Raw genomic sequence first — 27,670 nt, 5'->3', positions numbered from 1 at the left:
AGACAAGGACACAAACGACCGGTCGCAATACAGTGCGATCACATAGAGAGGGTTTATGGAACTGGCAGACGTGGGATGAGGGATGAGTATCCGGCGACGGAGTATTGGATCGAGGTTTATATGGGGAGTAGATGGGGGATGTAGGTAATGAGGCACCTAAGTAGGATGGTTACATCCTTTTTCTCGTCCGATGCTCGTCCGATGAGATACCACGGGATAGGGGCTGGCTAGTATCTCGAAACTTAAGCTACGGTATTTAGCGAGTCTCTACCTGGGTTGAGAGTCATGTTGGATGTTACAAAGCACAACTTGAGTTGTTATTTGCCTTTAGTCTCTGACCCGCAGGTAGAAAACCCCTTTTATCATCACTTGAGAGCATCGTACCAAAACACACTCCTAGCCTTTTGATGAACAAGGCTTCTTAAATAACGGCCTATCTTCATAGGAACGCAGGAGGTTGTATCTCTGCGCGTTAGTAGTGCGGCCCAAGCACCGGATTGAGACTTCTGGTAAAACGTGATGTGATAAGGCTTGCCGGACTGGATAGATATCATGTTTCGAATATCACCGATTAAATGGAAAGCGCTATGCCGAGCGTGGTGTCTCCGAAGAATCCATAGCGGTGCAGGGGCCCAGAATATGGAGTACCTGCCAATGGACAGTGATGTTGACATACCATACCCTATCGTACCTAGCCCTGGAAGCAGGGCACACCTACTTACCTACCTAGGTACCGTGCAATCATGCAGTTCAACGGAAGAGAACTGGCAGACCCAAGTCCATCATTTGCTTTCGGTGGTCGCATCTATATACGGACCGGAAACAACCTTGGAATTAGACCTGGGGTCCAGGCAAACTTGCAGTCCGTCTGAAGCACCTCGACGAGATTAACTATGCAGGTGCCGATAGCGACGCTGCAAAAGACGTACTTGGAAGGAATAGTCCGCTTCCTTGGACATTCACAAGGCCCTGAGTCAAACGCCCAGCCTCATCACATGCCATATCCCGTTCAGCCGACCCCTTGCTGGGACAGGTTGCCACCTATCAGACTTTACGTACCATCAGACTCAACCTATTCTCCCTCATAGTCGCCCGCCGATCGGCTTGGAACATGGCCACACGAGATGTCGTGCTTTGCATGGCTAGCCGGGGCGCAGCCACTGCCGACATATGGCGCGAGTGCCCTACGGTAGGATGCTGCGTTTGGAACCCGATCAACTCATTGTTGGTTAGCAGCACATCCTGCGGGTCTGTTGGTTGGGGGCCATTGCTACCATACCCTCCCATGCTATTCCGGTTGGCTTCGTGGTTTGGTATTAGTGGCTGCCACCGGGCATGATTTAAAAGTGGCCTGGCTTGAGCCCCCCTTGGCACCCGGCGATACCAACATGGAGGTAGTAGGCCTGCATATTGGAACGGAGCCGGGATATGGATATGCAATGCGATTTATCCTACGTAAAACATGTCCACTATTGTTTAGGGAGTCCCCAAGCAGCCCCAGGTCACCGGTGACGCCGCGGATGGGTTCCTAACTTGGGGGCCGGTAGATAGCATGGTTGCTTTTAATTGCAATCTACCCTAGGTAGACCCGGGGCATCGGGTGACCCAAGGCTAGGACCCGGCGGATCTGCCTTGGGGCTTGCTGTGCATATGAACCAACCCATGACGTCTACAATCAGGCGGACAGATCCGCAGCTTGGGGAATTGTTTTCTCATCCGTTTATGGTCGTTATATTCCCATCGTATCATCCAAAATGTCTAATACCTTCAGAACTTATCTCCTTTCCACGAAGCGCTTTACGAAAATGCTCCTCCTCATGACATTCCTAACCACCGCCGGATGGACGGTATATAACCTCGTCTGCCTGACCATCAACGCCCGCCGCGCACAGAAAATCGGCATTCCCTACCACATCATCCCCTTCAGCCCCATCAACCCGCTCTGGGGCCTCCTGGAGCCAGGCGTCTTCTTTATCCTGGACCGACTGCCCTTCCAACTGAGCCCGTTCAACCATTATGGCCGCCGCAGCTGGCAGATTGCCGACAAGGCCGAATCACACCGGCGGATGGGAGAAGCGTTCGCGATCGCCACCCCTCGGGAGGTATTCGTCTTTGTATGTGACGCAGACGCCATCTCGGATGTTCTGGCTCGTCGGCTAGATTTTGTGCGGCCGACTGGCCTTTACGGGAGTATGACTAGCGAGCATTTTCACATTATATAGGCAGTTTTTACAGGATATTAGAGTTTCTCAATGTGTACGGGCCCAATGTTCTCTCGGTGACTAAACCCTTCTCACAGAGCACTACGGTCAATCTTTAACACTGTGCAACTCAAGACAGCAGGTGCCAAATGGAAGCGCCACCGGAAAGTCCTAGCGACGCTCTTCAACGAGCGCACTAATGGCCTGGTCTGGCGAGAGACAATCTCGCAAGCAAGGCAGATTCTGGCCAGAAACATCAGCAAGCCGTTTGGTGGGGCTAAAGGCGTAATGCGCACGGTTTCGCTGAATGTGCTCTATACCACTGCATTCGGACGACCCATGCCATCTAAACATGATTCAAATCCGCAGTCTGGGGATTCCGGCTCTGGATCCGACATCGATCCACTGCATACAGTCCTGCTGAATACGCTGCTGATTATGTTGATTCCTGCGTCGATACTCCGCCTGCCCTTCTTGCCTCCTTTGTGCCGAAAGGTTGGAAAAGCCGTTGAAGACTTTAGAGATCAGATGGTGAGGATGCTCAACAATGAACAGGCGCTCTTGGAGCAGGGAAAGCCAGAGTCCGGCACCCTGATGTCGTCGCTTGTCCGTGAGTCACGGTTCGCGGTTGATGAACACGGCGTCGACGTCGCTCTCACGCCCGACGAGATCCTGGGAAACCTCTATGTCGTTACGTTTGCCGGCCATGATACAACAGCTAGCACACTAGCATACATCCTGCACCTGCTTGCTGCATTTCCCGACGTACAGGAGTGGGTAGGAGAGGAGATCCGCAGTGTATGCCCTAACCCGGATCCCAGTACGTGGGAGCTCGAATACAAGGACGCATTCCCAAGACTCAAGAGGTGCCTAGCAGTCGTGGTGTGTCTCCCTCTTGCGATCATCACTTCAGCTCCCTCTAGCCTACACAACTAACTGCCTCTCCAGCTCGAAACCCTCCGCCTCTACCCTCCCATCCCAGCCCTGCCCAAATCCGCCGCACATGAAACCGGAACGACCCTTTATCTCCCCGAAACAAAGCGCACTCTCCACCTCCCCAAGGGAACGATGGTTGTCCCCAGCATCCTCGCCACCCAGGTTCATCCGAAGTACTGGCCCGACGACCCAAACGTCTGGAAGCCCACGCGTTGGATCGAGCTGAACAACCCAACCAAACAAAATAGCAGCAGGAACGATGGCATTCCCGAAGCACGTCTTGCAACGGAAGAGCTTATCCAGCCTTATCCTGGAACGTATCTCCCCTGGTCTGCGGGGGTGCAGTACTGCCCTGGGCGCAAGTTCGCGCAGGTTGAGATTGTTGCCGTCGTTGCAGCACTTCTCCGGGGGCATCGGCTGCGCGTGGAGATGCAAGATGGTGAGAGCTTTGAGGAGGCGCGGGCACGTGTCCTGCGTCGTGTGAATGATGGGTACCAGGTGCTTGTGCTGCAGATGAGGGATGCGGATGGGACGAGGTTTTTCTTGGAGCGCATTGAGTGACTTTGGCACCATACCATAATGAAGAAACTCCTCAATGTCGCCGTGTTTGTGCAATACAATACCATACCTAGAAGGACCTTGGATCTCGAGCTTGGATGGATCCTCTGCTGAGTTATTGCGCCTTAGAGCTGGTCCAGATTTAGGTACCTCGTTTTTATCTACGGAGATACACAATCCGGGCTGTGGAATAATTGCTAATCCCCATCTACCTAAGTATACCATAGTAGCAACGGCCCTCTCATATTACTCGAGTCCACACCAGACGAACTAAAAGTTGAAGTCCTGGAGCTTGGCCATAGGAACTTTGCTATGGTAGTAGATGGGCTTCTGCCACCTTGCTCGGGACTCAGGTGCCATAGGTACTTACCCTAGCCAGTCTTCTACGGATACGACTTGGCCAGGGGGCGCTATACAAGGTCCCTAGGGATTGCTATCGCGAACTATAAGGGAACCACCTACCTAGGGCTAGGGATGTGGCAACTCACTTAACCCGATGTACCAAGGGTTCATATAAATCACATAGGAGTCGCATGTTAAGGCTCGACCTGTTCTAGACCCCAGTTGACGGGGGTATACCGAAGGTATGGTAGTTATGCTATTAAGAGAATCCGTACTGTTAGAAAAGAAGATATTGTATTCGGCATTGGTGTTTTGTTAACGAGAGGGCAACCGATTATTGAATACGTAGAAGATTTCAGCATAAAAGAAAGCTAAATGGATGGATGAAATGGCACAAAAGAATTATTCAGCTGGCCAGTACCAAGCAGGCATTTTCTCGCCACTCCAGGGGTCCCAGAACATGTAGTTCAGATTGTCACGCTTGCTGGGGATAGGAACAACCTCCACGCGGGTCCCCTGATTGTCCACCCCCGTCTTAGCTACCTTGCCGGCGCCAACATACACGTCTCGCTTGGGGGCTTTTGGCGGACAATAGCGGCCATGGTATCTTCGCCAATATTAGGCCGGCGACGGATAGGGGGTAGATTACGCTAGCGGCGGGTTAAGGACTTGCGCAGGGCTGGATGGGAGCTGCATTGGCCTACTGGGATGGCGTTGCTGGGGAATTTATTCATCCACTCGCCTGTAAGAGGATGGAAGAAGTCGTAGTTCCAGCCCGTCTTACCGGGTATAGGCTCCATGTACACATACCACTGCTTTGAACCGCCAATCTGGCGAATATATCCAACCGTAATAACCTTGCCAACGCCCGCAAACCACTGTCCATCGGGCGCAAAATACGCGCCTGCGCGCTCCACCCTCAGCAAGGGCTGCCCTTCTTCATTACTCACCATTGGCGGAAGCTTTCCATACCAGTTATCCAAGACACTCGTGTGGAATCTCGTCTGGGACGCTCTGGGTCAACCCGGCGCTGTGCCTCCCGCGGTTCCAGTGTACAACGACCGTGGAAGATCCTGATCTGCAATCCTCTCGTTGCCAACCCCCCCCCCCCCATGCGAGGATCCCACCGGCCACCGGTGCGGGCTCAATGCAATAGTGGCTGAATTCATGGTTTCCCGCCTGCCGCTGTGCCACAGCTCGAGCCGGCCTGACAATCCTACCCACGCCGGTGAACCTCTCCCCGGGTCCCATGTCACCAGGTCCCAGGTCAGGCTTTGGCTTGAGCAGGCATTCTCGCCTGGGCTTGTTTCTTCTCTTCCGCCAGCGGAGCGTGGGGTCCTCTGGGTACTGGCTCAAGGGCATGTCCTTGTTGCTGACTGGATCAATGAAGCGGAACTCTTTGTCGGGCGGGGTGATGTCTTTGATCAATTCGGAGTCGCTGAGGTCGGAATCGATGAACTCAGGCTCGACCTTGGTGTAGGTGCTCCCGTCATGGGTGAGCCCGATTTCTGTGACCACCCCAAGGCCAAAATAGCGCTTTCCATTGGGGGCGTCGTACCACCCGGTATGTCTACTTGCGACGCGCGGGACTTGGGCGGTTTCATTAGGAGCGTCCATGCCCTGGCCGGTAGATGCGGACATTGTGACGTCGTGTATGTGGCAGTGAAATATGGAGTAGAGGTAGGAAGAATGAGAAAGGAAGACCTCGAATAGTCGGATAAGGAGCTCGAAAGGTGGGAAGGCACGCGGTATTTATCCTTCGAAGGCTGTCATTGACTGTCCCCTGAACTCGTGACAATCATTTGCGCTTTTAATCGTCCGAACCACCTCTTTTAATCCGCCACTGTCATTGTGAAGCGCCTTTGTCTTCTGGGTATTTACTTCAATGTACCAGACACCTACTAGCTGCTTTCTTTGTATATAGCCTGGGAGGCCATTCTTCCTGTAACCATTGATCATTCCTTGTCTCATAGCATACAATGGGTTTACCATACCTTCCAGTCCGCCACCACACTATGGTAGTGGCTGGCTTCCTTCAGCAGAGTCATCAGCTGGGTCCTCGAGGAGCGGAATCACGTCCCATTTGGCCTTCTCCTAGACCCTTAGACACCAACTGCCCATCCGAGTGGCTAGTTCATTTTTGTGGGCATATAGAGTAGCTTCTAAATGCGATTTGGCGAGAGAGGAGTAGTATCGAAGTGCAAGATACCTTAGCATTAGGGCAAGGTATGGTAGGGGGCGGCTGTATATCTGACTTAGTGTCAAATGAATCAGGCTTGTCTCTCAAGGATCTAGGCGATTATCCATTCGTCCACCGGCAGGTAAAGCGGATACAGACTCTGATAGCCACAATTCAGTTGACCGTGTGCCTATTAGTGGGAGGCAAATAGTCTAGGCTAATGTACCATAGTAGTCGATTTCTGTGCCATGCACTACATACACCTCGTGGACACTGCTATAGTGGAACTCTTACAGTGCGTGATTACAGAGAAGCCTACGGTACTCCGTTGCCGAGAATATTACACGGTGGACGGTGTGTATATTAATGATTAGCAGTCAATCTCATAAAGCGATTATCAAGCACCATAGGTACTATAGACCAACAACAAAACAAATACTAAGTAATGAAAGTCGGGATACCTGGATATCAGTATCAACAAAGCAGCCAGGCAAACCTACCTAGCTAGATCGCCACGATCAAGGAAGCAACTGAAAGAATTGGACCTACTCAAGCGGTCAGTACCGCTCAGGCATCTTCTCGCCGCTCCATGGGTCCCAGAACTGATGATTCCAGCTATCTCGCCTGTTGGCAAGAGGCACCATTTCCACCCAGATGCGCCCCTTTTTATCATCCACACCCGTTTTGACGACCTTCACTACGCCAACCTACACATCCCGTTTAGATGCACCCGGAGGGTAATACCGCCCATGGTATTCCTCGCCGATTGCCGGCTGGCAACGGATGGCAGGGAGGTCCCGTTAGCGCTGTGGGAGTGCCTTGCGCTCGCTTGAGTGCATTCAATGCCCGGGATGGGGTTAGTAGACAGCTCGTCCATCCACTCGCGGGTCACGGGGTGGAAGAAGTTGCACTCTTTTCCAGCCTTTGGTTCAACAAAGACATACCACTCTTTTATAAGTTGATGTGCTCTAACTTACCCAACCGTTACCACCTTGCCCACCCCAGTAAACCACTGCCCGTCAGGCGCAAAATATGCACCAACGTGCTTGGAGCCTAGCCTTGGCTGGTTTGCCGCACACGTACCATGGGTGGTAGGTTTCCATGCCAGTGTTTTAGCATAGTCAAGCGCTCCGGGCGGCGCGGGCGGCCCTAATTCTTGCCTTGCTGTGTTTCTAGGCTACTGGAGTAAGGTAAGCGCGGTAGATCTTAATTGTTAATCTTGACTTTGGAGTAGAATTTCTAGAAGGGGAGGCCGCCCTGGACACGCAATGGCTTTATTTAGTACGGGCCAACGTGCTTGTCATTCTTGGTGCCCTTTGGGGCGTCACTCCTAGCTGCAACGATCCTGCTAACTCCGTAGTGAAGGAGGCCTCGAGCGGATGTGTACATCCCGTATGCGGTGTCCCTGGGATTCAGATTCGGGTCTGATTCACCGAATATGCGCCCTGGGAGGTTGGCTGCGCGTTGTTGGTCCCAAAGGGTCTCTTTGTTCTCTGGGTACTGGTCGGATGGCATATCCTCGTTAGTGAGAGGTTTAAAGAAGCCAGAATAATCTGAATTTGTTGTAGTTGGATTTGGTTTGACCTTGACATGAATATACCGCCATGCGTGGTTCCAATCTTGATTACTGTTCCAAGCCCGAAATACCGTTGGCCGTTAGGGGTGTTGTACCATCCACCATGTATACCTGATACTCTGGGGGTCTGGCCGGTCCTGTTGGCCTTGATGAGGGCGTCTATGTGCTTTCTAGCAAACATGTGCAGGTGTGGGGATGCCATCGAGGCAATCTATCATCGAACGAAGGATATCGTAGGTAGGTAGATAGACTAAAGGGTTGATGGGAGCACTGGCTCACTCGAGCGGGCCAAGTGCATTCTTTTATAACCTTCAATCCGGTCAGTGGGTATTGACAATGATCGTAGAAGTCTCATACAACCCTTGTGCGTATGTGAAAGCCCTTTGCCAGCCTTTGAAATGTCCTTCTTTCACCATCCATACCCGAAATATACCTACCTGCCTAGCACGCATTGTCTCCCTTTTCCAACTATGATACCATATTTGGCCCCTCGAATTGCCCTCTAAACATGTCTCTTACACCATGCTCGAACATTAGAATCATGCGTACCCGCCGTCTCCAGAACCTTTCCAAATACCGTATGGTACTACCTAGGTAGCTGCTTGCTAGAGCGAAGCACTGCACGGGAAGCAATTGCCATCGGCCCTGAAGCATGAATCAGCGGGTCAGCGGGTCAGCGGTCGCCGCAGAATAGACACGATGCAAGGAGTTTGCTGTACCCAGCGGAGGCCAAACGAAAGGCTTGAAGATGACCTGCTCATAAACCTCCACTCCGCGCGATACTAAACAAGTCCTACCCTACTGGAGAGACCGTCGGCCGCATCCTGACCACCCGGCGATCTGATCGACGGGCAGCTGTGAAGAAAAGCAACTGGAACGAGCCGGGCTCCGCCTACTTGGGGTTCTTGAGTTTTGCAGCACTCTGATATTGCGCTGGGACTGGGGCCGGTACCTACCCATATTCGCCGGGCTGGGCTTCCATCTGCGAGCCCGGGCGACCGTCGGCCAAAGTAGGGCGTTGTATGATATGCAGGGTGCCATAGCACTACAGCTCTCGAAGTCCGAGCGGTACTGGCAGGGTCGATCTCATCCGACAACATGCAGACCATGTCCAGGCGCTACCAGGTAAGCTCTGCACTCTGATACTGGCGAGTCTAGATGGATAGGTACAGGTACAGGGTGCACATCGCGAACAGCGCTTCAGTGGAAGGGGAAGGGTTCTGGGGATCAATATCTTTACAGAATTACGAGCCATAGGTAGTAGAGCGCGAAAGGAGGGGGCAGGATTTGGGTCCAATACGCTGCCGGAAGACAAGGCTTACGGTACCGATGGTAAGCAAGGTTCAATGTACGCATGGTAGCCTGATATAGCTCGATGGCCGCTGCTGAAGCCACTTATCTATGGCAGTGCCAAAGGATCTCTTTGGGTCTAGGCTAATGGTTTCAAGTTCCAGACACGGTGCGGACGGGAGGGTGAAGAGGCAGTACCATATGCAACTGGAGAAGGAAGGAGTCGATTGATGCGATGGAGAGCATCGGACCATCTCAGACGTCTGTTCGCAGGGCGTACGCAGGGCGTAGAACGAAAAGATAATAATCTGGTGTGTTTGGCTGACCGACGGAGGTCGCCCATGCTGCGGTGCGGAGGTGATCAGCTGCATTGCTCACACCGTCTAATAGGACAAGACGGAAATTGCGAAACCTGGTATCGACGTCGCGAGAACCGCATTGGTACAAAGTATGGTACTGTATGTATGCAGTTTCGCAGTGGGTGGGAATAGCGCGGGGATATGGTAGTGCTTGGGGACGCCGTGCCACCGAGAGCAACATGGAATATCCCATCTCAGCCCCGGATGCAGGGATCAAAGGTCCTAACAATGAGGTGTTCTAAGGCTTGCTATCGGTAACCGTCCTCCGATGATTCTCATGGGTCCAAGCAAGGGAGATGAGTTTGACACTGAGGAAGCTATCCTATCTCATCACCGCCAAGGTAGCACTGCAGTTGGCGAACAAGATCCTGAAAGAGGTATTCGCTGCGAGAACCATCCAGTTGGACATTCGTACCCGGTCCATCAGATTCGTGATTGGGGAGAACAACCCTTGTCCCCCGTGCAATTGGTCTTGGTATTGGAGTGGTGTTCCTCCCGGTCAAAGTCAAAGCCTCCAGCATCTCTACTCCATAGAGGATTACCATGCCCCCACTCTCCGATGTGAACGCTCACAGACAAATATACTGGACGCGCAAAGCCTCTTGCCCGGCTGGAGGTTTGTCGCGTATCGACGACTTCGTGAAAGGCAGAGGGTACAGTGTCCTGGCAGCGCAATTTATCAGCCTAATCGAACTCGCGGAGACGGTATTATATTGAATTAATCACCTCGGCGATTTTCTATCCAAGCACAACTTCCAAGTTGTATCCGAAGCGTTTGGTGGTACCGTTGGTGCTCTCGGAACCACTGGACGCGCTGCGACGGGTGAAGCAACCGGTCTGTGATACTCTTCGCCAGCGTTGGTTGGCAGTTGGCACCGGGATTGGGATTGAGTTCGCGCTGTCCAGCACGTACAGCCTGCACATTGACGATCTCGCCTAAGGCAACCTGCGAACTTTGTTTATCTCGGCTCGGTGGTAGATTTGTAGGTAGGTAGGAGGGTAGGACTACGCGGACGACCTGTGTGGAAGCCGTAGTACCATGTTAGCACCGGGTCCTGATCACAGCGTTGGCAGAGAGGTATTGTAGCCAGGGGGTAGACCGCGATACTGAAAATCCAATGCTCCTATCCAAGTGCGCAGAGCAGCTGCATCTGTAGCAGGAAAAGCCTATGGACTGCGTTTTGAGATACTCGGCAATCGTGGAGTCTTCGCGATATGGTAGCCTCTGCAGGACTCAACCAGGCGTCCGAAGACCGCAGGCCGCAGAATGAAGAGGGTGATGCGTCTGTCCGTCATATGTTCATGACTATTGTCGACCTATTGCAAGGTGGTGCGACCGACGAAAGGCGCCACCATCGTTCGAGACCTGGTCCAGGACGCGGAGGTGAGGCTGCAAACGCCTTCGGAGGGGCAGCGCTTTCGACCTCTCGCTGGATCTTTGAGGGTGAGATCCTGCTGGGAACAGTATGGGCTCTGTCTTCCTTTGAAACGGGCGCTTGCCGTGCAGAACAGAGATCATTGCCTCTGGTTTCGCGATTTGAGATCCATGTAGGTAGTAGTACCAGCCAGTTGGCGGGACAGGCTGATCGCCCTGGCGAACCCACGCCCCGTGCGTACAGATACGAGAGTGCTGGGTCCGACACCCTCGGCAATTCTTGGCGATTGGCAAGCAGTCTTTGTGTCACCGTGGTAGCAGAGCCACTAGTGCTTATGGCACACTCGTCCTCCCTCCTCAAGTGCTCACAAACCTCACTTTCACGGTACCTACCACAGGTAAGGCTGGGCTCCATCATCCTGCTTGATCGCCTAGCCCACTGGACTCAAGCGCAGGGCAGGGCTAACTAATATGCTTTCCCAGAGCGGCTTTAGGCACCTTCCTCCACCTTACCTTACCTCGTCGAGACCATGATAGCCCAGCCCGAGAGCCAGACCCGCGACCGGTTCCTCCCAATGGCACATTCAGCTAGGAGCAGACACACTCACCCCTGACCCTTGATCCCTCAACTCAACGAGACCTAAGCCGTTCCCGCCGTCTGAGTCCATGCCGACTACGGTACATCCTCGGTACGCAAACGATCAACTATTCCAGCAGTACGGCCGTGATGCGGCACATACTGGGCAGGGTCAGCACATGCGGAGCCAGTGCATTTAGAGCAAGGAGCACCCCGGCACCGGAACGCTCACGTCTACTCTTCCTCGTGAATCGACCGGCGATCGTTGAACCCGAGCAGCAAGCCGTATCGATCCTGGATGAATCTTCCTGAGCGCCTGTGATTCACTGACCGATCGCGTCCACGGTACAACAGGTTGTCCTTCTGGGTCGGTCCTCCGCCCTCTGCTGTTGCAGTTGATGTACAACGCCAGATAACAACTTGGAAACGAGATGCGGCCATATTGCAGTGCTCCTGGTTCTGAAATGCGTCGGATGTGGGAGAAACAGGTGGGCTTTGTTCGTACCATGGGTAACGCTGAAGTAGTGCGTCGCAATTGTGTGAGTGCATTGTCGCCCTGGTTTCAGCCTCAAGCCCGGATAGCTGACTGGATCGATATGTCATACCCAAGCTGCCTAAAACCTTCCTCGAGCGCGATCGATCCTAGTCCTTGCAAGAACCGCCGCGCCATCACTGGATACCCTACAACTCCGCGAGTCCGACCGCGCCTCCTCCTTCCCTAAAACCTTCCCTACCTACCATATCCTCTCCCAATGCGCCCGATGCACCGCCGCGCCGAGTGAAAGATATGGACCCCTTGCCATTCGATCAGTAATAAGGGGGCGCAGAAGCGAGGACTAGCCCAAAGAGACCAAGAGTCTCGCGCGAGGCGTTCTTATCCGGCATGGACTTGGGAAGACAGCAGTGGCTAGTTGAAAGCGCGCGAACGCTACCATATTTAGGTCATCGTCAGCTCTAACGACGGATGGGAAGAATCCGGAATGTGCTCGAGTCGCTTCTAGCTGCAGCAGACTTTAATCACAAACTGCTTGTAAGTAGACACTTTCGACAGGCACAGAGCACACACTAACTATATAAACGATACTCATTCACGGCTAGATATATAAAAACGCTCAGCGGGCAAAAGCACAGACAGTCATCACGAGAACGCAGTCAAAACAACAATCACAAGGCAGGATACAATTTTGGGGGGTGGGGGCCAAAAAAAAAAAAAAAAAAAGCCCATTCAGCGCCAGAGCAAGGGCCGGCTCCGCGACCCTCACCCTCAGTCAAGGGGCCAGTACCACTCCGGCATCTTTTCGCCGCTCCAGGGATCCCAGAACATGTAGTTCAAGTTGCCACGCTTTTCTGCAATGGGCACCACTTCTACCCAGATCCGGTTCTCCTTGTCCACCCCAGCATTGATGACCTTGCCAAATCCAACATAGACGTCTCGTTTTGGCGCCTTGGGGGGGGGGGGGGGGCAGTACCTCCCGTGGTACTCCTCGCCAATCTCTGGTTTGCGGCGGATAGGCGGAAGATCCCTCCACCGGGGGTTTAGGTTTTGCGTTGGCGTACACCGCACTCCACACCAGGGATAGGGTTGCTTGGTAGTTCATCCATCCACTCACGGGTTACCGAGTGGAAGAAGTCGTAATTCCCACCAGTCTTGCCAGTTGGCTCAACGTACACATACCAACTTTGCCAGCCTGGGAGATGTTTAAAAAATCCCACAGCCGTGACTGTATCCACCCCGGCAAACCACTGCCCGTCAGGTGCAAAGTATCCACCCGAGTGTTCCGAGCCGAGCAGCGGTTGGCGATCTGCCCCTTGGTTTATTGGAGGCATAGGTGGCAGATTTCCCATCCAGTAATGTAGCGTACTAGAGCGTGCTGGGCGCCTCGGGCGGTCTTTGTTCTCGCGCTGCTGCGTTTCTAAACTGCCAGAGTATGGAGACCGCACCAAGTCTTCCTTTTCGATTTCATCCTGCGAGTAGATTTCATAGAACGGCAGTCCACCGCGCCTCTGCATTGGCTCAACCCAGTAACTAGGGTTGCCGTCGTCCGTCTTGGGCTGGACAGACAAAACAACCCGGCCAATCCCACCGTGGACTAGATTCCTTGAAGAGATATATGTGCCATAGGCTGCATCTCCAGGTCTTAGGTGTGGCTTGCGTCCTGGGCGTTTAGTCTTTTGCTGCCGATGCTCCTTGGTTTTGCTATCCTCTGGTAACTGGTCGGCAGGCATGTTTTCATCAGTTCGAGGATCAAAGAAATTAAATCGTGCTGTATTAGTGGCCTCTGGCTCTACCTTAACATATACACTGCCATCATGCGTTGTCCCAATCTCCTTCACAGTGCCCAGCCCGAAATATCGCTGTCCATTAGGGGCATTATACCATCCACTATATACACTTTTCACGCGGGAGGTCTCGCTGGTCCTGCCGGCCTCCCTAAGGGAGTCCATGCGCTTACTGGAAAGCATGTAGATGATTGTAGGTTGGGGTGGTGATAGGCTGAGTATATAAGGAATGGGAAAGGTTGGGCGGATTCTGACAAAAATCATTATTCAGTAGCCAGGTATTTATTCTGTTCAACTCTACACATGACCTTCAGTAATATTTGCTACAAGCCTACTTGCGTCTTTGAGTTGACGACTTGTGCAACTGGATGCTACGCTATGAAAGGTTGTGGCGTATCTCAACTGTCTATTTCGAGAAGGAGAAAAAGAAAAGGGGGCTGGAATCGTACAAAGAGTTCCACAGACACAGATAAAACCCTGACACTTTCGCAAATACCCGCGCAGTACCACACAGGTTGTTCCGTTTCTACTCTTCTCGTCAAGGTTGTGGACAGAGTGTGAACTGACTCCGAGGTCTCGTCGTTCAAGTAGTGCACTACCCACCGTAGGTATAAATCGCGGCGTCGTTTCCTGGACAATTTACGTGGCGTAATATCTAATCATCCTTTCGTACAAGATAGCTTCCGGTCCTGGTAGATGCTTCGGAATTTCTTTAACATGCCCCTCAATGATTCTATCTCTTTCCTCGTTTCTAACGTGCTCATAAGGGTGTGGCCAAAATCCTCTATGTACGAGTATGGTACGATCGTTGTTGGCTTCGATGGCGAGTTTGACCAATGCAAAATCGAGCTGGTAATTGACGTGCGTTTGTAGTTGACGTTGATGTGCTCGATATAGAGATCCAGGATTTCGTTGATCATGCCGCGTCCGGCATTGCTAACGTGAGGATCCTCCCCGCAAAGCGCACTATGCAAGTGTGCAATCGTTGTACCATTGCCGGGGCCCAACTTGCGGTATTTCTCTTCATCATTTGCTCTCCAAATAAGGCCGCAGATTTTGCTCGCGTAATCTCCCAAGAGTAAGACGCGTTCAACCCGTTCGAGGTGAGCCGCCGCCTCCAAAAGCATATCGAATTGCGTTTCACATCGAGGCGGCCATGGTCCCTGGCTCTTCAACTCGTTCACCAGGTTCCGGATCTGCTGGCTCCTGGATAGTCCCGTGTCCTCTTCGCTGGCGGGGTTTGCCGAACCATTGCTGACCGCTAGTATCGGTGGCGGCGGCGGGTGAGATGTAGGTCGAGATTGAGAGGACGTGGGCAGGTGTCCCGTGGTGCTCACAGATTCAGGTGCTGCACTAGCAGATGGAGGTTGCAATAGAGGAGTTCTGTGGACCCTCGGCACCGGGTGCGAGTGTTGTATTGAATTGACCTATTTCGGGAATAAACGGTGATGGCGTCGGAGCTTGGAGCCGTTGCCGCTTGACAACCGTCTTACCCTCTGGGTCCGCAAGATAATCGATGGTCCTATTCATGTTGATTGGAGGGACAGTTGAGCTGGGCTGTACCGAGGACAGTGGAAGGCTCAGGAAATGGTCACGTCGCAGACGGAGGTGGAATAGGTAGATCGTGGCAGACTGAGCGGGAGGCTTCAAAGGAGGTAGATTGAAAAGGCTACGGATAGCTGGAGTATGGATAGACGAAGAAGGATCGACGAAGAAGGATAGATGTAAAAGAGGATGGACACAAGAAGGTAGACGAAGGGAATAGATGTTAGAAGAAGCAAACAGTGAAAAAGCTCCAGGTATGCTGTGAGATCTCTTGTTCATAGGAGAATAAAGGATGGCGCTGAAGATGGGACTCCTGTAGCTACACCCTTGGTGATGGATTCACCAGCGATGCTGTATCTGCTTGGTTCTGCGCAGGCACTGGCCTACCGTGAACGCCATGGTATCTGTTGAATGTCCAGTCCTGTATGCCACCAGTCTGGCGATTTCCCCTGCAAGCCTTAGGAGACAGAGACCGAAACAGATCGTACTCATCAAGAATTACATAAATCACCACGACAGGAAGCTTGGATTGCAGTCTAATCGCTCAACCCGACAGCTTTGGTGGACGAATGCAGACAAGGACGAGACCCATGCATCACGAAGCTCCAGACCCTGGCAGGTGATGATGCACATTCGCATAACAAGGAGTGGGAATCCGCCACAACACTCTTCTTGGAAACTCATCTCGTCCCTGATGGGTTCTTCAGCAAGTGGTGTGTAGCTCTTTTCGTTATTCGCGCGTTGATTAGCCCTGCAGCATGCATTTTGAACGATTCCGTTCAACCATTCTGCTGGCGATCTTGACTACTCTCTGATCGTTGTTTCTGGGCATTTGTATCCATCGCCATACCGTCGGCAGTAACGATCGTAACATATTTCCCTTTCTTAACCTGGTAGTACAAAATACAGTACGGAGGTTGAATCCCGAAGTTGCGGTAGCTCTCGGGTGCACCCTCTGATCTAAGTGGGTCGAGTAGCTCCACCTGTCTGAATAGACTTTCGTAAGTAGTCAAGCTTACGGGAAGGCTAAAAGGCCCGACGGCCGCCTCACCCCACTGTGGGCCCAGGGTGTGGCCGCCGACAGTTTACGCAGCGTCCTCTACTCCGGCGCAAGGGACGCGCGACAAGCGCCATTGGCCAAAAGATGACTATTCACGCAAAGTCTAGTCCTCACTGAACCGTCATGACTCAAGCAATATACACGAACTTCGTGGCTTGCAGCCCCCGCACCTTGGCAGGGCAGTTCTTGGATCTTCCCGGTCGGCGCCCATTCTGACTGTACCTGGTCGGGCGCCTATTGTGGTCGCAGGTGTTGGATCTCGCCTTGTTTCTAAGATTATCCCTGCACTGCGGCTTACGACCTCTCGGTTCCAAGATTAGCCACATTGTTACACCTCGACCGGGGCCAAATTTGCTCCCGTCCGCAGGACCCCCAGCGACAGATATGGATTTCGTCACCGGGAGCAGTGACTGACAACGTCGGCGCATCATGTCAACTACTGCAGCTTTAACTATCTTAGCGGCGCAGGATTGACCCTTTTTGGGCGGATCGGTGCTCAGATCGCTAGGCGCGGGTTGGGCGTATCCTATAAGCACCCTACCTTCCTTCGATCCTGCATCACATGCGCTGGCTCTTGGTCGCTTATTCCGCCCCCATCTGCGGCTCTTGAGATACAACCTGAATGCATGGGGCGGTTTGTTTCGCAAGATGGCCCAACACGTGGACGGCCCGACGTCACCGCGACCGCCACTGCTACCGTCGGGCAAGGATCATGATGAATGCATTTCATTTATCACCCCTGTCTCTGGCCTTCTTCTAACTTTATTCGTGTCGGAGCAAAACGTACCGCCGGCACTGCCTGGGTGGCGGTGTTAGATGGGATACCGTGAGCTTTGCTCGACTCATTGTTGTATATATAGACGCTTTGAGTCCCCTCACGGCAGAGCTCGTCCAGGAGGTCCCGGTTTTATCTTCAGCGTAGTCAAGATGCTAGGCCTTCCAAACTCTTATGCGTTTCTGTTTCTTTTATCAATACCTATCCTCGTGCGATACATCGTCATCTATGTCTCATACCACTTTGTCAACACCCGGCGATGGACAGGCGCGCCACGGACGCAGGCCTGGGTGCCCCCCGACCTGCCGCCAAGTGTTCCTGTCTTGGGTCTTTTGTATCGCATCTTTTTCGACGGCGCAGCCTTTGTAAAGCGCGTGACGTATGTCTCTCTCTCTTTCCTTCGGTTCCCCTCTGTATTTGCAGTTGACTAACGCCCACCACCTCAGGACATACTGCGGCCACCTTACATGCATCCGAGTTTCACTGCTCCCTACCGCTCCAGGAATCTTTGTGATCCAAGACCCAGAGGCCGTCGCCGCGATGTGGAAGCACCCGGCCCTGGCCAGCCCCGTCTACATGTACACCGTCGGCCTGCGAAGACTCTTCGGCATGAAAGAGAGCGCCATCACAACCTACACCGCAGACGACTCAGGCCCGTACCGCAAACCACACCCCAAAAGCAACATCGCGCCACACAACCGCATCGACTTCCTCACCCATGATTCCCTCCTCCGCGGCCTAACAGGCCCCGGGCTGGCGCCGATGTTCCAGCGCTTCCAAGCCGTCCTTGCCCGCGAAGTTAACAACCTCAAGACCAGCAAAGACTGGACCGAAATGCCCGACATGCTGCGCTTCTTCAAGGACCACCTCGGCCGCGCAATCCTCACCTCCCTTGTCGGCCCATCCCTCCTAGAAACACACCCCACCTTTCTATCGAACCTGTGGGCCTTCGACGCCGCCGTCCCCTACATCATCCGAGGCACCCCGCGCCTTTTCTCCCCAAGCGGGTACAGCGCGCGGGATACCCTCCTCCGGCAACTCCAGACCTGGTACAAGCACGCCCGCGCCCAGGCCGCCGATCCCAGCCCTGCTAACCCCGATACCGACCCCGTCTGGGGCACCGCCCTGATGCGCGAGCGCCAGCAGTTCCTCCTCAAGGCCGACAAGCAAGACGACGCCGCGCTGGCCTCCGCAGACCTCGGCCTGCTCTGGACGGCGGTCACAAACGTCGTTCCGAACGCGATGCTCGCGATCGTCCATATTTCCACCGACGCCGAGCTCCTCGCTCGCGTGCGCGCGAGCCTCGCTGATACAGTCTCAGGCTCTGTCTGTCCAGCGCCCACATCCGAGCTTTCAGTTGACGTGGACATCGACATGGACCGTCTCCTCCGCAACGACCTCCTCCAATCCATCTACGCCGAGACGCTCCGGCTGCACGTGCAATCGTATGTGACGCGGTGCTCGCCGCACGAGCCTGTCGTGCTGGGGCGCTGGGTCCTCCCCGCCAATGAGGTCGCGACCGTGAGCTCGTATGCGGCGCAGATGAGCGAGGAGGTATGGGATGCAAGGCCTGGGGGTGGAGCGCACCCCGTCACGGAATTCTGGGCGGATCGGTTCCTGCTGGACTCTCCAGCTGGTGAGGGGTTCAAGGGTCTGAAACACGACTCAAGGACTGGAGGTGGACACCCGGCCGAACAGAAGACTGGGAGGTTCTCGATGAAGGGATTGGAGGGGTCTTGGGTTCCGTACGGTGGTATGTTGGTTCCGCCGCCCCATTGCAACACTTGGAAACCGTCCGCGCTGCGGGAGACTGACTACCATATTTTACTGACGAGTGCATAGCTGGCTTTGGAGCCTGTCCTGGCCGGCATTTCGCGAAGCGCATTATGCTCTACACGATTGCGCTCTTTGTGACGCGGTTCGATGTCGATGTTCGCACGACGACGTTCAGGATGGATTCGTTGGGGTTTGGGCTTGGGACTGAGAAGCCGAAGGATAAGGTTGCTTTTGCGCTGAGGCGGAGGGAAGGGATTGGGATGGGGAATGAGCTGGGTGCTTGATTTGCTACGGGTGTGCACCGTCTTCTCTACTTCAAGCTTTATCCCCGGTTCTTGAGTACTAAGTGTTCTTTGCCGGGTGGGATGCTGGTTTTATTGGATACCCTGCCTGGCTTAGACGCTTCTTGCCAGTAAGCCCTATGATCGTACCAGTAAGGCCAGAGAAGTCAGCCAGTGAACAAGACACCCCGGTAGGTAAGTGGGTAATCCAGACCCAAGGCGCCCACGCCCAGATAGCCCTACCCTACTCCCGGACATACCTAAGGAAAACGCCGTAGCAAGAGCACTGGATACATCCCAGGACAGAGACGCTCAGATGACGGAGGCGTTCGTGCAAACATGCCGACGCTGTAAATCCTATAATCAGCTTCAGAACTATTCGAACGTCGAATCAGCAGAACCCAGAGTAGGCTGTGCGATGGCTTATGCTGATCGGCAGATGATGGTAGGCCGGTAGGTCGGTCACACAAATGGGGCCGTTATTGCGAAGCAAACTGCCTGCGGTGGCTCACTGCTACAACTCGACCGACATGTCTTACTTCTCGACTGCCATCCGGGCTTTGCTTTGTCGATTGCAGTGCCCTCCTGGTGGCACATTTGTTCTTGGTTTTTGTCTTGGTGTTGGGGGCCGTTGCTTGCGGAATGCGAAAACCATCCATCATCTTAGCACCATTGATTTCTAGCTAGAAACAAAATGTACATGGGCGGGGCAAGAGTCGAACTTGCATCCCTAATTATTCTGCGTCTTCAGAACTGGTAGCTATCCCTTGTCCGTTGCATATCAATACTCGCATTTGTCAGCCAACCGCAAAACTGATCCGCGTTATGCCGGTAATCGTACACCCAATCTGCGGGGAGGAGATGCGCAACTGAAAACTAGCGCTCTGCCATTGGGGTACCTGGCCGTTGTTGATACCACCATGGTCTGGTGAAGATCTATATACTGCAAAGTAGAAGTAAGACAGGCAAGAGACGCGAAAAGAACAAGAAAGGGATACATAGATAAAGAATATTCAGTAAAAAGAGCTGGCAAGAGCAGGAACGAACCTGCATCTTTGGTAAAAGTGTTCCTCGACGTTGGCGTGCTCATACACAGGGAAGGGGCCTTCTGGCCACTCCCTAGAGCAGGGCAAGTAGTCTCAGCCTGCTACCAACACTCTGCCATTGAGCTATCTGGCCTATTGTGTTATGATGAGGGGTTGAATTACAAGATAAATGGCCTCAGCTGACCTAGAGTGTTAGTCGCTGCTTTCAGATCAGGTCCTCACAGGTTCATCTTAGCAGCCCTGATTTGAGATTGTCATGGGAGCCTTGATCGTGGACAGGTACATCAATCTGCGCAGACAGAGTAGATCAACTAACCTCTACTTACTTAGTCGTAGGCTATAGAGCTAAATACCCGGCGCACGCCTAAAAGCTGAGATTTATGAGAAGAAAACCGCAGTAAAAAAAAGTTGGCCAGCACAGGACTCGAACCTGTAACTTTGCTATGTCTCAAGTTGCAACCTGTACAGCTTGTCTGTACATGTCGTGTAAGGTTCATTTACCCTGAAAACAGTCATTCTCAAAGGCTTAATGAGAGCAACGCTTTGCCATTAAGCTACCTGGCCTGTTGTGTTATGGTAAGAGATGGATATTAAGTAGTATACTTGTTTTCTGGTGGCTAGCATATAAGCAATAATGAGGCGGGTGTTCCATATGACAATCACCAGCTACCTAGGTCAGCAACTATGCTGGATTGCTGCAAATACCTTTTCACCTTTCCACAGATCTCTTTGCTACCGTGGAACCCTATCAATCAAAGCAATAGTGGTTTAGACTTCTTCTTCCTGAAAAGCAAGTCCTTGACAGCAGAGTGAATCGAGTCATCCACACAGTATAACACAGAACACTTCACCCAGATAGGCATTTGTTATCCTAAGCAAGAGCCTACCTAGGCAGCTCCAAAAAAGAAAGAAAAAAAAATGAAAACATGGCCAAGACAGGAGTCGAACCTGCAGCTTTGCTATGCCCGTCGAGACCCCCCTCGCCGCAAAGCGGCCCTGGGGTAGTCCTGATGCAAACTAAGACGTCTCTTATGGGTAATCGAGCAACACTTCACTATTAAGCTACCTGGCCTTTTCTATTCTTATCCTAATCTCTCTAGTATATAACTTTACTGTCTCTTGCAGATTAGGGGGCGGGAGATGGGGGCTTGCTGAGTACAGTAGGGAAATGCGCACGGAGATCCATCACCTAGTTGGAGCCTGCAGGTGATTTGACGAAAAACTCCCCTTTAAAGATATCGAGTAACCTTCTAATCTTTTTTCTTTGCTTGAGATATAAGCTACAATGCCTGACATCAAGACCACGCTACCAACAATCTATAGTGGTGCAGACGAAGCCAAGTGTTCTACCTCCCTGCCTGGAATTCCCCAGTTTCGGATGTGAGCTACTAGCTACGCCACATGCCACATAACTGGATCTGTGCCAATTGCTTGCTATCTAGTTTAAGCCGCTATTGCTCTCCTCTACCCTCGGTTGTCGATGAAAACGCGCTTCCCATAGGCTCAGGCGAAGTGAATGACGTGGTGCGCAAACGCAACAAACGGAAATCTCAACACCATTGCGAAGTGAAAATCAAGAAAAAGAAGGCCCTGAGATAGTCAGCATATAGCCTTGGCTGTTCTCAGCTTGGCTACATGTTATCTCAAGAGACCACTCTCCAGCTGCAGTCAGACAAAGGGGAGTGATCACCCTCAGCGACAACTGTGTGTAAGGCCCTTAAGAAGCAGTCGACGCTCTTTCGCAAAGGGGCGTTTTGTCCCACTTAACCTCTTCTTGTGATGTATCTAGCAAGGATACTTCTGGCCAACTATAAGGTTAAGTCGCAGAGCACAAGAAAAAGGTATTTGATTGTTCTATTGCCTGCTTTGCCCTGGCCAAAATCTGATGTTGATACTGGGAATCTCCAAGGACCACAAGCCAAGCTCGGATCATTGGGAAGGAAACTTCTAGGAATATGAACTATTGTATTGTAGTTTCAACATGATGCTACATTTTCAATTGTTGTTCTCCCGCCGAAGCCCTTCGACAGGCACCCTATTCAAACGCCCAAGCTGCCACTCGGATACGATACAGGGCCTCCGACGTCCACCGCGCTTTTCTCCGAGGTCTGTTTGCCAACCTGAGATAGTAGGGAAGGCACGACCACGATTCTCATTCAAGGTTCAGGCACCGAGAATATTTGAGACGGCCGGGGAGTTGGTGGTTTCAGCAAAGCTGACAGACACAGAACGATTGGTCTGGAAACACTCTGCTCTCCACAGGCAGCGAGCACTGCATATAGCCGCCAGTATTCTCACCCGCGGAGCAAGAGAGTGAAAGTTCGCTCGGGACGAGCAAGGCCGGCTAGGTCCAAGCACACGCACCATCCACAAATAAGCCGAAGCTTGAAAACTAATACTACCTAGGTAGTACATGAAAAACCCAGGGCGAGACTCGAACCCGCATCTTCAGCTGCCAGAGATAGACCCAAGGAAGACATCGGCTCTAGCCACTGCATCCCCTTAAAATCCCCAGCATCCAACGTTCTGCATTGAACTACATGGGTTGCTTTTTCCGGCCCAGGGCGAGACTCGAACTCGCGTCTCTGGCGGGATATCCCTGGCCTCCAACGTTTTCCATTGATACTACCTGGGTCGGGGGCGCCCAGGGCGAAAGTTGAACTCGCATCTTTGGCTGTTCAAGTCACGCCCACTGAATACATGGTTTACCCGATGCGTTCTCGCGCGTGTGTCCCAAGGCCACTGTTCTCGTTGAACTACCTGGGCGCCTGAGAGGAGAAGAAAGAAGGATAGTTGTGAAATGGGCTTGGGGAGGTATTTATAGGCTGTGTTGGCGGCGGGGAGGGTTAGGTTTTGGGACTGGGGATGGCGAGGCTGGCGAATTGGAGATTATAAATTGGATGAGAATGGCCTAAAAGTGCCTGAAGATAATCCCAAAACTCCTCGACTTTCCCACCAGCCAATGGATGCTCCATGGCCGGCAGTCAGCTCCGATCCAGTGCGAGGACAGCAAGAAACACCATACAGGCAGGTGCACCCTCGCTGTTTCCTCAACAGGTCCCGGCGTCTTGTTGCTCCGAAACACTGACATTATGACCAACTTACGTTTCCTACTTAGGAGCAACGGTGGCGTGTATGAGGTTCGAGGCAAATTTCATTCCAATCCTACTTTTGACGATATATCTAACCTGCGTTGTCGCAACCGTGGACAACATGGTGTATTATACCACGACAATCCTACGGCGCAGAAGAGAGACACAAGCCAGCATCACTATGTAGGACTTCCTTGACTGTGCTTGGCAGAACTCAGGCTTAAAGCCAACTCAGTTCGCCGCATGAGCATTATGGTATTATTATGTGAAAAACAAATCTCCCTCTGAGAATGCTACTAACCGATCTGCTACCACACAGACTGGCCTCCCTAACGAGCGTCAAATCACTCAACCAGCGCCATCAGCTTCCTCCCAATCGTATCGCGCGGCCTTGCCGGCTTCTCCGCAGCAAGAATCTCCTCAATCCCAGTCTGCAAGTCGACCTCGGTACTCTTCCAAGCCCATGGGTCTTTCCAGAAACAGATTCGATGTCCGATGTACAGTATCACGAACGCCGGAATGCCAATGTACGCCGTGAAGAAGTTCGCCGCGGACCATTGAGACGGGAAGAAGCAGGTGAAGCCGTTGATGAGGAGCAGGAAAATGGCGAATGATAACCCGACCCAGATCCCGTACGGCTGGAGGCGGGACGAGTACGGCTTCACGACACCTTGAGCTTTGACTGCCGCGTTGAACCGGAAGTATACGATGCAGCAGCAGATCCAGGAGATGAAGCCGGAGGTATTTGTGAAGTTGATGAGCCAGTTGAAGACGGTATAACTCCCTGACGAAACGGCGAGATAGCTGAGCAGAGAGAAAAGCGCGGATATGGTGACGGCGATCCAAGGGACGCCCCATCTGTTGCATGTCTTCAGGATACTCGGTGCGTTGCCGGATACGGCGAGGCCGTACAGACTGCGGCTGGACATGTATAGGAACGAGTTCCCTGCCGACCAGGCGGACGTCAAAATTGCTGCGTTGACGATGTGGCGGAGGACGGGAATGCCTGCGTTCTGGATGGCCGCGACGAAGGGCGACGCGGAGGCGTTGTTGGTGTCGCCGGTCAGGAGTGCGTCGTCCTGACTTGAGCAGATGACACCGATCGCTAGTGCTCCGAGCAGGTAGAAAACCACGAGTCGATAGATGTACCTCCTTCCGGCCTTGGGGACGTTCCGCCGTGGCGACTCCATCTCTCCCGCGGTCACGATGATGAGCTCGGGCGCGAAGATGAACGCGATGGCAGACTTGACGATACACTGCAGCAGCCCAATAAACCGTCCAGTATCCGCATTCGACGTGACGAGGTATGTATTCATAGCACCAGGATCCTTCCAGTAGTGAAAACCCAGCCTTTGCCGATTCGGTCCGCCGCCCCAGAAGAGAATGAAGCTCAAAATCAACAACCCGATCAAAGTGATGATTTTGATACCGGCGAACCAGAACTCCGTCTCCCCGTATATGCCGACGGGCATGTAATTCAGCACCACGATAACGACCAGCATGATTGTAATCCAGGCAGCTAGCGGCACACTGTTTGGCCAGTAGTCGATGACCAGTGACGCAGCGACGATCTCGTAGGGGACTAGGATGCCCAGGCTGTACCAGTAGAGGTAACCCATTGCAAACCCGAGACTGCGCGACACGTATCGGAACCCGTGGTAGGACATTGTGCCGCCGTGGACGGGGAGGTACGCGCCCACTTCGGCGATGCCGGTGACGATGCAGTAGACGAGCGTGGAGATGAAGACGTATCCGAGGAAGAGCGAGAGCGGGCCACCGATGTTCAAGGCCTGTCCGGAGCCGACGAAGAGGCCGGTTCCTGTAGTAACACGTTAAAAAGAGTCGCACTTTGAGCGGACATAACAGGCTAATGCTCACCGATTGTTCCTCCCAAGGCCATAAGTTGGACATGGCGTGTTTTCAGTCCGCGCTGGGTGTTCTGGTAGCGAGAGTCGAGGAGGTCCGCTTCGACGAGGGCCTGCATGGTGCCGTTTTTCGTCTCATTGTGCGGAATGGCGGGGAGTGCCTCGGGGAGTGCCTCGGGGTCGCGATGGCCATGGCCGTGGGCGACGGGGGTTGGTTTCTCGTCGGCCATCTTTGGTATGAAGCTAGAGCGCCTGAATCTTCGATTTTCCCTGCAAGGCAAGGCGAAGCGGGAGGAAGAGGAAGAAATCTGGGGATGGGGCGATGAAATGAAAAGTCAGGTCAGGTGTTATGCAGCGTTGTCCAGGGTAGCATCGAGTCGCTCAGCTTCCCCGCATAAACAGCCAAACAGAGGGGTCGGCCCAGAATCTAATCCGCGCCAGTCAGCGCCACCATGGCTGGGAGTAACGCCTTATCTCTGTTATCTTTCAGGACATGGAGTATGGAGTGTGATTCTTTTGAGGCAGTAGCTACTTTTTGGATAAAATAACTTTGGACTCTGAAGGCAAGTACGGCCAGTCCTCGAGATGTTCAAGCTCAGTCCTTCTTCAACCCCAGCAAAAGGCCCAGTATACCCCTGGTCGTGTCTTCTTGGCATAGATAACGGGCACAGAACCGAGTACCTTGGCGCAGTCCATCCATTAGACTCGAGGTAAAGTCAACAGTCACCCCATACCTATCTCATGAGCTTCACCCATCCCTGATCCATCCTCCACCACCAGCCATCAGTTCCAACCCCCAGACATGTCCGGCCCAGAGCCAACATCTACCTCCCACTCGCCTCAATCGCCGCAACATGCTCCGTAACAAGACACTCAAACTCCTCGCTCCCATAATAAAACGTATTCCCATCGTCCGCCGACTGCCCCGTACTGAGCGTATCGCCATACTGCCAGTAAAGGTCGCCCGCGATACCGCTCGCATTGAGCGCGGTGTGTTGCCATGGTTTCTCAACGGCGCAGTGGTCCGATGTGACGCCGTATTCCTCGAATAGGCAGGGTTTTCCGGCGGCGATGCATGCTTCGCTGTGTGCGGTTATCCAGAGGTTGCCCCAGGTGTTGTTTGTGCCCCCTGGTATTTTTGGTCAGCGGGTGGGCCATGGACGGTGGAGGGGGAGGAGAGGGGGGAAATTGGCGTACAGCTATCCGGGTAGAGATGGAAGGTCCCAAAATCGATTGTGTCGATGCTTAGTGCGGCGGCGAAGTCTCCGCCCTCGCCGTATTGGAATGGATAGCTGCCGTCGGAGGAGGTGTCGAGGCCGAAGCCCTCTTTTCATCAAGTCAATGTTAGGATGCCATTCATGACGATGCGTAGACGTGTAAAGGTCAGATAAGAAATCGGCAGGAAGTACGCACCGTCACCGATACAGACCATGTGCTTGCCATCCAAGCTCTTGATGTACGCACTCGTCTTCTGAATCCAGTTATGCAGCACACTCGTGTCGCACCCCTGGCATCTCGGCTCGTTCGCGAGTTCCCACGCAAAGATGGCCGGCGAGTCGATGTACCGGCTCACGACCGCCTTGATATAAGTCTGGTACGCGCTCTGCATCTCCTCATTCTCATACCACTCCGAGTTATCGCTGCCGCCGTAAGCCTGGACGTACGCGTTCATGCCGCCATAGTCATCCCAGTAGTTTACAAAGTTAATGATGAGCTTGATCCCGTGCAGCTCCGCGGACTTCACAACGTAGTCAAGACGCTGCAGACCATCTTCGCCGGTGTTAACCGTGGACGTTCCGTTCTGGTGGACCTGGAAGTAGACGCTTCCGTCGGTCGGAACGGTGTTTACGTCGTTGAAGCCCCAGATCCGGAGGATGCGTAGGCCCGACGAGGACATGTGCGAAAACACGGTGTCGACGTCGTCGTTGTTCGTGAGAAACCCGATCCAGTAGCTGTTTGAGCCGGGGAAATAGCCTGCTTCCCCGTCGATGACGAATGAGACGCCGGAGGTTGTAGCAAAGGCGCTTGATGCGATCGGGCTGGGGGTTGGTGAAGGCGAAGATGATGGTGAAGGAGGGGATGCTGAAGCTTGCGGAAGGGCGCGGGCCAGCGCCAGGCTGGCGAGCGAAAGGAGGGTGTGCGAGAGCTTCATTCTCGGCGGAGAGTGCTGACCATCAATGCTCTTTCAAAGATCAAGTCCTTCAAGAGGCCACCGAGTTGGGCCGCGTCCGATCTTATACTCCTTTCCCTCCTATCAAAATCTCCCAGTCAGGTGTCAGGTCACCCATCTGAAACCGAGCCAAGCTCCGGCGGGTTAACCGAAGCTTTGAGAGGTACGGCATCGCGATGATATTGGCTCAGAATCAAAGAAGCTGTTTCACGGCTGATCTGAGTAGATGAAGCGGTTAATCTATCCGGATCTGTTGCTGTTTCGCCGTGTCGGATCTGGTAGCGGGACGCCGATCGTTGCGTGACATCGCGATGAATGGTGGAGAATCCGGGGTAGCATCCTTGTCCCTGTCATCTTCAGAGCGGTAACGGAGGGTCAAGGCTGGAA

At 53.2% G+C, this 27,670-nt stretch overlaps 8 protein-coding genes and 1 non-coding gene across 9 annotated transcripts; 3 read left to right on the top strand and 6 right to left on the bottom strand.

Moving 5' to 3' along the window:
• Positions 1-1,805: 1,805 nt before the first annotated feature.
• BDW74DRAFT_189130 (cytochrome P450) lies at positions 1,806-3,698 on the top strand (the record flags this gene model as incomplete). Its single annotated transcript, XM_073731899.1, has 3 exons — positions 1,806-2,190; positions 2,302-3,083; positions 3,150-3,698. The coding sequence occupies 3 exons, from the start codon at positions 1,806-1,808 to the stop codon at positions 3,696-3,698; spliced, it is 1,716 nt and encodes a 571-aa protein (XP_073586411.1).
• A 741-nt stretch (positions 3,699-4,439) lies between these two features.
• BDW74DRAFT_175464 (uncharacterized protein) lies at positions 4,440-5,678 on the bottom strand (the record flags this gene model as incomplete). The annotated part of the gene is made up of 3 exons (XM_073728329.1): positions 4,440-4,644; positions 4,707-5,041; positions 5,094-5,678. 3 exons carry the CDS (start codon positions 5,676-5,678, stop codon positions 4,440-4,442), a joined length of 1,125 nt encoding a protein of 374 aa, XP_073586410.1.
• Positions 5,679-9,139: 3,461 nt separating this feature from the next.
• On the top strand, positions 9,140-10,904 carry BDW74DRAFT_147962 (uncharacterized protein). Its single transcript, XM_073723628.1, has 2 exons — positions 9,140-10,104; positions 10,168-10,904. The coding sequence occupies exons 1-2, from the start codon at positions 9,738-9,740 to the stop codon at positions 10,266-10,268; spliced, it is 468 nt and encodes a 155-aa protein (XP_073586409.1). The 5' UTR covers positions 9,140-9,737; the 3' UTR covers positions 10,269-10,904.
• A 1,938-nt stretch (positions 10,905-12,842) lies between these two features.
• Positions 12,843-13,664, bottom strand: BDW74DRAFT_147959 (uncharacterized protein). The gene has a single exon (XM_073723627.1). It carries the CDS (start codon positions 13,617-13,619, stop codon positions 12,930-12,932), a length of 690 nt encoding a protein of 229 aa, XP_073586408.1. The 5' UTR covers positions 13,620-13,664; the 3' UTR covers positions 12,843-12,929.
• A 668-nt stretch (positions 13,665-14,332) lies between these two features.
• BDW74DRAFT_175462 (uncharacterized protein) lies at positions 14,333-15,203 on the bottom strand (the record flags this gene model as incomplete). Its single annotated transcript, XM_073728328.1, has 2 exons — positions 14,333-15,021; positions 15,074-15,203. The coding sequence occupies 2 exons, from the start codon at positions 15,201-15,203 to the stop codon at positions 14,333-14,335; spliced, it is 819 nt and encodes a 272-aa protein (XP_073586407.1).
• Positions 15,204-17,205: 2,002 nt separating this feature from the next.
• Positions 17,206-19,113, top strand: BDW74DRAFT_189129 (cytochrome P450; the record flags this gene model as incomplete). The annotated part of the gene is made up of 4 exons (XM_073731898.1): positions 17,206-17,432; positions 17,500-18,271; positions 18,332-18,806; positions 18,896-19,113. The coding sequence occupies 4 exons, from the start codon at positions 17,206-17,208 to the stop codon at positions 19,111-19,113; spliced, it is 1,692 nt and encodes a 563-aa protein (XP_073586406.1).
• A 3,684-nt stretch (positions 19,114-22,797) lies between these two features.
• Positions 22,798-22,922, bottom strand: BDW74DRAFT_t70. The gene has a single exon. It is a non-coding gene; the product is annotated as a tRNA-Pro (tRNA).
• A 518-nt stretch (positions 22,923-23,440) lies between these two features.
• On the bottom strand, positions 23,441-24,780 carry BDW74DRAFT_147958 (proline permease PrnB). The gene has a single exon (XM_073723626.1). The coding sequence runs from the start codon at positions 24,748-24,750 to the stop codon at positions 23,593-23,595; it is 1,158 nt and encodes a 385-aa protein (XP_073586405.1). The 5' UTR covers positions 24,751-24,780; the 3' UTR covers positions 23,441-23,592.
• Positions 24,781-25,937: 1,157 nt separating this feature from the next.
• Positions 25,938-27,320, bottom strand: BDW74DRAFT_189123 (glycoside hydrolase 5 family protein; the record flags this gene model as incomplete). The annotated part of the gene is made up of 3 exons (XM_073731897.1): positions 26,527-27,320; positions 26,311-26,439; positions 25,938-26,242 (listed from the first exon to the last, which is right to left on the bottom strand). The coding sequence occupies exons 1-3, from the start codon at positions 27,263-27,265 to the stop codon at positions 25,938-25,940; spliced, it is 1,173 nt and encodes a 390-aa protein (XP_073586404.1). The 5' UTR covers positions 27,266-27,320.
• Between the last annotated feature and the right edge of the window lie 350 nt (positions 27,321-27,670).

Source organism: Aspergillus multicolor, assembly GCF_047715735.1.
Source record: "Aspergillus multicolor strain CBS 133.54 unplaced genomic scaffold BDW74scaffold_5, whole genome shotgun sequence".
NCBI classification, from domain to species: Eukaryota; Fungi; Ascomycota; class Eurotiomycetes; order Eurotiales; family Aspergillaceae; genus Aspergillus; species Aspergillus multicolor.
This window is presented reverse-complemented; position numbering and strand designations above follow the sequence as displayed.

Coding starts and splice junctions, on each gene's coding strand:
- BDW74DRAFT_147959 (XM_073723627.1), bottom strand. CDS start 13,619: ATGCCTGCCGACCAGTTACCAGAGGATAGCAAAACCAAGGAGCATCGG.
- BDW74DRAFT_147962 (XM_073723628.1), top strand. CDS start 9,738: ATGAGTTTGACACTGAGGAAGCTATCCTATCTCATCACCGCCAAGGTA. Junction 10,105..10,167: donor AAGGCAGAGGGTACAGTGTC/CTGGCAGCGCAA, acceptor TGAATTAATCAC/CTCGGCGATTTTCTATCCAA.
- BDW74DRAFT_147958 (XM_073723626.1), bottom strand. CDS start 24,750: ATGCTGGTCGTTATCGTGGTGCTGAATTACATGCCCGTCGGCATATAC.